At 36.5% G+C, this 10,170-nt stretch overlaps 1 protein-coding gene across 1 annotated transcript; it reads left to right on the forward strand.

The window, feature by feature from the left end:
• The first annotated feature begins 5,796 nt into the window (after nt 1-5,796).
• Nucleotides 5,797-9,611, forward strand: ier3ip1 (immediate early response 3 interacting protein 1). The gene is made up of 3 exons (XM_041787894.1): nt 5,797-5,966; nt 6,406-6,507; nt 9,268-9,611. Exons 1-3 carry the CDS (start codon nt 5,876-5,878, stop codon nt 9,321-9,323), a joined length of 249 nt encoding a protein of 82 aa, XP_041643828.1. The 5' UTR covers nt 5,797-5,875; the 3' UTR covers nt 9,324-9,611.
• Nucleotides 9,612-10,170: the final 559 nt, after the last annotated feature.

A 10,170-nucleotide genomic window follows, 5' to 3' on the forward strand; every position in this document is an offset into this window, starting at 1 on the left:
CCCCAAAAGAAAAACCGCAACCCCATTACCTGTCATTAAATTCTAAACTTGTGAGTTTTGTCATGAAAAAACGGAAACCCCACAGAATGAATTTTCTGTATCATTCTCCATAGTACTTGTGGCTCAGTTCCACATCCCTGTTTTAACGTTTCACACACAAACACGAGAACAAATGCACCCACACTGTCACACACCCACACACACTCAGACAAACAAACTTAAGTAAAGAATTTGGCACTTTGATACCCATTTATGTCTTGCACCTTGTTAAATTGCTTTCCCCAAATCCTTAATATTAGATCTATTTGTGGTACAAATAAAATGTATATTGGTTTTTAGTCCAGGAAGTAGGGGAAATACCAAAAATATCTGTGAATAGTTTCTCAGTATTGAAGATTGCTGGTATGAGTAACACAAGCTTGAATGCTAACTGATTTTTGGTCCAGCCTTCCCCAACCATCGTTCTGAACCTAAGTTTACTTTTGTCTGGGAAACTTGGACCCATCTTTTGTCAGGGTGGCTTTGGTGAAGAAACGATGGCCTTGGTGGCAGTTTTCTTCTGAAGGAAACGCCACAGAGTGTTTATGAAATTTGATTGAATTGACTTTTTGTAACTCGGTGTGTCTTTATAAGACACACCTCTTAATGGACAAATAGGAATGTTAGATTAGAAACAATAATTCAGAAAACCCAAACAACTTCAAACCTGATTTTGACTGTAGTTTTATTTCTTTGTCATTATATGGCACTCTGTGTCCTCGGTTTAGTTGATTTGCATCCCCGCTGAACAGTCTGGCTTGGAAGCTAATGAGATGTTGACCAGGCTTTGCAAGGTGCACTGGGCAGGGACCAGAGAATATCAGCTGTTATGGAAGCTTTTTTCTCTTTATGACACGACACTGGGAGCCCTGGGGCTCTCCAAGGTGACGTATTGAACGTCTAACCAGGAGAAATTGAAGGTATCAATGAATTTGTTCTGTTTTTAGCCTATATCCCCATTGTTTTGCTACTTTTTTGTATTCTCATGTATTTTTATATATAAATATACTTAAAATTTCTGTCGTTCACTTTTTATTAAAGTAATATTTTCAAGACCACAGCTGTTTCTAAAGTGACATGGAGGGCATGGCTCATTCCTTTATTTTACCCAAAAGATTCTGTTCAAACACATGTCCTATTGCAGCTTAGTCTTGGTTATAAAAAAAGAAATCACTGCCCCACATGATCTGTAGCCTGTTTCTATCTTGTTGTTTTTCCAAAGATATCTGGTGCATTTAAAGTACACATAAAACAGGTTCGCTCCAAAAGTCCAAGTCCACTCTCCTGTAACGGTATAAATGATTCCAGAGGCATGTAAAACTTTGTAATGGCCATTCATTCATTCATTCATTCATCTCCACTTTTTTTAAAAAAACACACGTGACCTCTTGTAGCCTTTTGGTGCTTCGTTAACGAGTTAAGGTCAAAGCAGATATAATTGGATTTAAAATGTTACAGAAGCATGGGAGCAGAACTATTTTCTTCCATGTGAAAAGAAGAGTGAATGTGCCTGCACATTGGGACATTCTGTGTTAATGTGTGTATTGTATTTGTTCTGTCTATAAAATACAGTATGTACAACAAGACTTATTAGCCTAAACTCTGCCATTTTTGTCATTATGTGGCTGTTGCGAGTTTAACATGTTTCCCTCACTCCTTTTCTCTTGATGTAAATGTGTTTACCTTCTGGCACTAGTGATTGTACTTTAAGTGCACCTAGTGAAGTTGGGATTTGGGGAAATGAACCATGTGTTAGGGTCCAGTGTTAAATTGTTTTTATCTTTGGCCTACAACATATGAATGTGAAAAAATACATTACAAAAACTGATGTGGACCAGACGTACATATACATAACAGTAGTACAGTATGTGTGTATTTAACAGTAATCTTTTTGCAAAGCAGTCAGTACAGTAGATGTCGCAGTTGTTTTACCAGTAGAGGGCGGTATTGATAGAGCAGTTCTTTTTTTTCTGACCATAAGCTTCTCAGGCGTGTGGCATATTATGCAGACTTCATAAAACACTAATAAAGATTTTTATTCTCATGATTCAGTCTGGTGTGTCTTTTTTAAGTGGAAGGTAGATGTTTCATATCAGGCTTCACTGAAGACAAAGTGTAAAGTAAATGCTTGGAATACTATCATATTAAAAAGGTAAACATGAAGGTTTTGAAGGTTCTCCAACCCTTACAGCAGAACTCCATTAGTGCAATTTGTAGTGAAATATGCAATGAAGTCAATCAGTTATGATTTGAAAATGTGAATCAAGTAGTGTTAATGTGCAAACCAGAGTTTTTATTTTGGGACAAAAAAAGAAAAGCTAGGGCACTAGTACTATTAGGCTTAAGCGCCCAGTGATCTGCCGAGATCAGGCCTTCCTCACAAACAGTCCAAGGAGACCAGTGAGAGAGGCCACCAACACACCTATGACTACTCTGAAGAAGTTACAAGCTTCACCAGCTGAGATGGGAGAGACTCTGCATACAACAATTGTTGTCCAGGTTCTTCACTAGTAAAGGATTTATGAGAAAGTGGCAAAGAGAAACTCACATTAAATTTGAGCTAGAGTTAGCCAAAAGGCATGTGGGAGACTCTGTGGTCAAGTAAAATACAGTTCTTTGGTATACTGAAACTAAAATTGTGCTTTTTGGCCATTAGGCAAGACTCTGTTTGGCGGACACTAAACACTACACATCACCACAAACACACCATCCCCACTCTGAAACAGTGGTGGCAGCATCATGCTGTGGGGATGCTTCTTGGCAGCTGGCCCTGGTAGGCACAAAAGGTAAAGGTTAAGGCAGAGGGTAAAAAAATGTGACAATATATATAAGAAAATCCTGGTACTACGCTTGGGAGAAGATTTATTTTCCAGCATGACAATGACCCCAGTAGCATACAGTGAGTGCTGCACAGACATGGTTTAAAGACAACAAGGTGAATGTTCTGGAGTGGCTGAGTTGAAGCCCAACCCTCAATCTAACAAAAAAAAGGGGGATGTCTGGTATTGAACAGGGCTATTCATACCTGGTCCCTGTGCAAGCTGACAGAGCTTGAACAGTTTTGCAAAGAAGAATGGAGCAAAATTGCTGTGTCCTGATGTGCAGACCTGATTGAGACCTATCCACGCAGACTCAGGGCTGTGATTGCACCCAAAGGAGCATCTACTAAATACTGACTTTAAGGGGTGAATATTTATGCTGTCACTCATTTTACATCTTTTTATTTTATTGACTTACTTTGTAGAAATCTGTTTTCACTTTGACATTAAAGAGTTTTTTGTCAAGAAGCCAAATTACATTGACCATGGTTGATTTATTAAATCAATACAATGATAAAACATCCAAGGGGGTGAATACTTTTTATAGGCACCGTACTGTAAATGAAAGATATGATGGCACACTTTAAAGTTCATTTAACTTAGTAATTGGTACCCAGCATGGATGTCAACACAAGGGTCTTCAACACATAAACTCTTGCAGCTGTCCTCTTCAACCACGCTGTGGTGTTTGGCTGAATGTGTATATAACCTTTCTTGAGTCTACCCTTTGTTGTCATTTTGTTTCTTGGTTGTACAGAACTTTAGCCAATATATGTTTTTTATGTTCTTTATAAATAAACTTGACCATACATAATCACCGAACTTAAACTAACACCCAAGAGTTGTACATCACTTATTCTCTGACATCTTCCCTGCTGTGTGTCATCCTTAGAAATAGATCTCTTCAACCATGTCTATAAAAAAAACAACCACAAGAGTCGCTTAGACTTCAGCAAATATGCAATGAGCTATATAGTGAGTTGTTTTCTAACTTGCTTTGTACCATGTGTAATTTTTATTCTCATCACATGTACAGTCTGACAAGCATAGTGTGTGGACTGTTTGTGCTGAGTGCTAAGGATTTCCAAATCCATTACCCATTTCCAAAGGTGAAAGGTGAGAACAGTCAAATTCATTACAATGCACATTTAATTCAGATTTTATACACATTTAAGTTGTGATTAAACATGTTTAAACATTATGAGGGCTGTAATGGTACATTCTCTAAATATATCAGAAGAAGGCAAAATTAAATCTTTATAGGTCACAATACTCAAAGTCTCAATTAGTGTATTTGTGTTTAATTTCTAAGTTATATTATTATTATTATTATTATTATTATTATTATTATCAGAAAAATACTGGCTGAAGTGCATTTAGCCACAGTCACTAAATATTTGTGCTCTGTTCATAATTATAAAAGCATGTATTTTACACGTTATATTTTCCCTTTTACTCCATGACAAAAATATTACATTTTCCTTTCAATTTTACCTAAAAACATTATTACCTTATTCAATTTAAACCACTACACAGTTTGATATATTTTACGTGTGTTTCTTTTAATTTGATGCTTATGGCTTACAGATAATAAAAACTCAAAATCCAGTATCTCAGAAAATTAGAATATTACTTCAAACTAATAAAAAAAGATATTAAACACAGAAATGCTGGACCACTAAAAAGTATGAATATGAACAACACTCAATACTTGGTTGGGGCTCCTTTTGCATGAATTACTGCAGTTATGTGGCATGGCATGGAAGCGATCAGTCCATGGCACTGCGGAGGTGTTATGAAGCCCAGGTTGCTCTGATAGCAGCCTTCAGCTCTTCTGCATTGTTGGGTCTGGTGTTTCTCATCTTTCTCTTCACAATACTAATAGATTCTCTATGGGGCTTTGGTCAGGCCAGTTTGCTGGCCAACAAACACAGGGATACCATGGTCCTTAAACCAGGTATTAGTACTTATGGCAGTGTAGGCAGGTGCCAAGTCCTGCTGGAAAATGAAATCAGCATCTCCATAAAGCTTGTCAGAAGAAGGAAGCATGAAGTGCTCTAAAACTTCCTGGTAGACAGCTGCATGACCTTGGACCTGATCAAACACAGTGGACCAACACCAGTAGATGTCATGGCTCCCCAAACCACCACTGACTGTGGAAACTTTACACTGGATCTAAGGCAACTGGGATTCTGTGCCTCTCCTCTCCAGACTCTGGGACATTGATTTCTAAATGGAATGCAAAATTTAGTTTCTTCTGAAAAGACGACTTTGGACCACTGAGCAACAGTCCGGTCCTTTTTGTCCTTAGCCAAGGTAAGATGCCTCTGACGTTGTCTCTTCAAGAGTGGCTTCACACAAGGAATGCAACGGTTGTAGCCCATGTTCCTCCTTGAACTTCAACTGAAGTCCATAACTTCAATTTAAAGATATTATTTATTTATTGATGTTTATTGTAGCTACAAGGGTGGAAAAAAATATCTAACTGAAGATATTTGCCTCATATTACAGATGCAATATGAATTGTTGTATTGAAGGAATGATCATTTTTATGTCATTCTCATTCTAAATAAAAACATTTGCAAAAATAAGAAAAGTAAGATGAAAAAAAAGTTATAGAAAAAAATATGGAGCTTCCATGTTTGCATGATATGTGGAGCATAACGTCTCTGATGCAGAAAAATAGTATGAAACGGTTTTTGACACACATTTTATGTAATAAATAAATAAATAAATAAATAAATACTGCAACTCCTGTAGTACTCGAGGTAAAGTAGAAAATATTGATTTCATGTTTAATCTTTTAAAAAGTACACGCACCCAAAAATACTACTTCTTTAAAGTAATTTGAGAACATGTAATCAGTTACTTCTCACCTCTGGTAGCTACGCCAGGGTGTATCCGTCTGGTAGCCACGTCGAGACTCCCCCAAAGCAGAAGCCATTTGTCCTTCCTCGGCCACCGTAGGCAACGTCAGAAGTAAATAAGTCATCAGCAGCTAGCTCCTTGTTAACAAAATGTCTTTTACTCTGTACTCGCTCCTTCAGGCCGCAATTTTGTGCGTCAATGCTGTGGCTGTTTTACACGAAGAAAGATTTTTAAGCAAAAGTAAGTGCTCTAAGGTGGAATCGTTTTTGTCCGTAGATGTCATTTACATTTTTAAGGAAAACGGCTAATGCTAACGCTAACTAACTAGCTTGAAACACGTTAACAGAACGAACTAAAGACACGATTATTTTAGTTAATTCGTTTTGTTTTTCCAATGTCTTATAGACTGGAAAATGGCTAAATAATGAATGGTAACTCAGTGTTTACCCCGAGCAATTATTGTCACAATATACTGCATTTGACAGAGTTTTAAACAACTTTAATGACGTTCACAATCTCAGATCATAGACTTGTCTTAAAGATGTTAGTTAAAGCTTATGTCGAAGAAAACTCCAATGGGAGACATATGTTCGAACTACTTAAGCATAGTATTGTTATATAATTTCAGACTAATCCATGCTTCTTCATATCCCTGTCTTTCTGAATGATTAAACTACAGTTGGATGGGGAGTGGACCAAAGTGTTGGAGGTTTTGGTGATGAACCAGGCATCAAAGTGCAGCTAATGAATCTTATCCGGTCTGTGAGGACTGTCATGAGAGGTAGGTGTCTTCAACACATTAGTATACTGTTGCTCCAAGGTTTAAAATAGGGACCCACGGCTTGTATTTGTGCCATTTAGAGCTACGTCGATGTTTCCAACCCCATTTTGTCGATAAAGAGTCCCTATTGTCCTGGAGTTTATCTGTTGCGGTTTTTCACAGTTGCTAGACACATCCCTCAAACTTTTCCTCTTCTTTCCCAAAATATTGAACACAAATCCCAGTTTTCAAGCTATTTTCACAAAACCACAGCAGTCAAAAGTTAAACACTATAGAGCAAAATAGAAAACACTTTTGTCAATGATTGCTCCTGTAAGACAACACATAAGTAAAGTTCATCACAATTTATGATACAATTGCAAAAACAAAACAAAACAAAAAACAGATACATTTTCCAAAAACTTTAGCTCACCTGGAAAGGTGAATTCAAGAGAAGACAACAATCAAGAAACAAAACACTCCAACACAATTCAAATTAGGGCTGCATGTTGTTAAGAACATCACGATTTGATTCGATTTCGATTCTTTAGGTTGCAATTCGATTCAATATCGATTTGATTCGATATTGATTTAAATGCTTTGATGTTGATTCAGTAAAAAGTAGAAATACACAAATAACCTGTTGAAAATTTATTAATAATTATTATCATGCCAATGTGAACATATGTGGTAAGTCACCTCACATTTCTGAGCAATAAAACATCTGAAAATAAAAGATTGCACAATAATAACCTATTTGTGCATATGGAGTACAAAAGCAAAAAAAAACATGACAGTTCTGTGTAAACACTGAAAAAGTAAAGAGCATGTAAACTTAATATTTCTTTCCTCTTGGAAATATGTGATAAACCTCACATAACATGTTTATGGTTGGTTGTTTGGTCAGTGCAGCCTCCATCCACACACACAGCGACCCCAACTGGCCAGGAGGTGAATCGATTCGGGGGGGGGGGGGGGGGGGTATTGCAATGCATCGATTTATCGATATTTTTACCCACCCCTATTTCAAATAATGCCTTGCTTTAAAACTTTGCATTGGTAAGACATTTATCAGGTTGATTAATTATAGCAAACACCAGATGAAGTGTCCCTCCAGTGTCCCTCATGGTCATTCTATAAGAAAGAACATTATCTATCGCTGTTACTTGAATTTTATCTGAAATATCCTGTGATGCACAATTTGGGATTTTTGCTAATATCCAATATTTCGATACCTCAAAAAATATCTGCTGATACTGATATCATAATAGAGGTAAGGTATAAAACTTCTGTCCTAAAGACCAAAATTTTAAGTTTGAAGATGAACCAGTTAAGAAATGTCAGCCCTTAAAACAGAATTTAAAGTGCAAGGAATGATGATGAATAAAGAAAGATACTTCAGCTAACATAGGTCTGTTGATCCTGCCTAGAACTCCACAAACTTATTTGTTTGTTCTGCCAAAATTTACAGGTGATACAGGCTGATTTTTGTAGCCAAAATATCAGTTGTAATTATTGGCCGAAAATATTTATATATGCAGATACGATAATTCACTTTTTACTAAGCTCATATCTGCAGATACGGACATTATACTTGATAATATTGTGCAGACCCAAAAATTTATTCATATTCTTTGTCTTCCTCTCTGTCTTCTTTCTCGTAGTCCACCCCCTCTTACTCCTCTGACTCTCAGATTGTCTTCATCTATTTCTGATATCAACTTAAACTCACTTTTGCTCTCTGAACTGGCCTGATCTGGTCCATCATCATGAGAGAAGTGTTTTCAGTTTTGACTGGCTGTGTTTAAATGGTTGTGATTAAATACATTGTATCTAACTTCTGCCCCCCAGTGGTTACCATTGTGCATCACAAGTGTATCACAGTGTGTTTTAAATAGTGAGAGCGAGTTTAGATTTTTTTTTGGGGGGGGGAGTAAATGAATTTTGAAAATTGTGTCTTTCCAAGAAAAGTGTTTGAGATTCTGCCTGACAATTTGGCAAAGGCTAAGGGGTATAAGCAACTGACCATTTGGTTCAGAGAACAGGAAATAGTGTTTTAGCAATTGTGAACTGTATCAGTAAACCAGTATCAGTAAAGAAAGACAAAGATTATTAGATTACATCTAAAATATATTTTTGCAAACTCAATTTTTATTGATCACACTAACACCAAGCTTCATATGCCTTAAGTAGAGCTCTTTTAATGAGAGACCAAACATCATTACTGCCCCATTTTCTTAAGGAGCTTATTCTTTCAAATTAGATCATTCTTCACTTAAACAACAGATTTTCAATGTGGTTCACTGAAACAGTTCTGAGATTGGGCTTGAAATAACACCAAAAACACTTACTCCTAAAGTGCAAATAATAAAATAAGTTGCAGTTTAGACTGAAATCTTCAGCTCTTTTAATCAAAGTCAGAAATGGGATTTATTGCCTGGTACTTTTTCACCAATGAGGAATTTCACTTGGTGTCTTGGTGCTAAAACAGATAGCAAAGAAGAAGAATAAAATCACAGTTTAAGTGAAAGGAATGAGGATAAAGAAAGAAAAAACACTTTAGTTAAGCTACAACTGTTGGATCTGCTTGAAACTCCATCTGCCAATATATCAGCTTAAATTATAAGCAGAAATTTTTATCTCTCAATATGAAATTTTGTTATTATCTGACATACTGATAATATGCTGATAACATTGTGCATCCATAGTAAAAGACAAAGAATCAACCCAAAAGACTCCCGTTTGTTAAAGTCATTCATTGTGATGTTCTTGTGTCTGCAGTGCCACTGATAGCAGTGAATTCGGTCTGCATTGTGCTGCTGCTTCTATTTGGATGACGAGGCCAAAGATGACATTAACGGTTCGACTGTCAGGAGCATGTACCATCACCTCAGGAACCCCTCTGAAAAAACTGATCTCTTTGACAACAAACACTTGTACTTACAGCTAGATGCTGGACGAATGATTTCGCTGAATAATCCACGGTTCCATGTCCTATTTGTTTAATACAACACAGACTCAAAAAAACAATACAGCCAATGACAACTGTCATTTTCCCTCATTGTTTGACCAGTAAAGGTTGAGTTGTCAAATTTTATTTGCCTTTAATAAAATATTACTACAAACCTTTTTTTTCTCTGTGTGCTGATGGTGGGTATTTGGAAATTAACTGACAAGCCTTTTCATGAACCAGTGTTTGCCCCAAACACACGTGGTTGGGTGTTGAATGGACATTTGGTTGCTTTGAATTTGGGATTGTGCTGTTACAGCAGCAGTTATCAAAGCAGAAAAACCCACAGAAGAATAGATAAAGTATATAATAGTTTAATTAAATTAATTTATTAAACATATATGAAAGTATGATAGACAAACAGACTGATAGAGAGCATTCAAAAAGTATTCAGGCCCCCTTCACTTTTTTTCAATTTGTATATGTTACAACCTGATTCTACGGTCAGAAAGATATTTCTTATTCTCATTTATCTACACTTGGCACCTGATCATTACAGGGGAAAACAAATTTCAAATTTATTAAAAATAAAAAAACTGAAATATCACATTGACATACTTATTCAGACCACTGCAAAAATACTTGAAATTTAGCTCAGGTGCCTCCCATTTGTCTTGATCTTTGCTGAGATGTTTTTACACTTTGACTGGAGTCCACTTGTAGTAAATTAAGTC

Source organism: Cheilinus undulatus, linkage group 5 (assembly GCF_018320785.1).
Source record: "Cheilinus undulatus linkage group 5, ASM1832078v1, whole genome shotgun sequence".
NCBI classification, from domain to species: domain Eukaryota; kingdom Metazoa; phylum Chordata; class Actinopteri; order Labriformes; family Labridae; genus Cheilinus; species Cheilinus undulatus.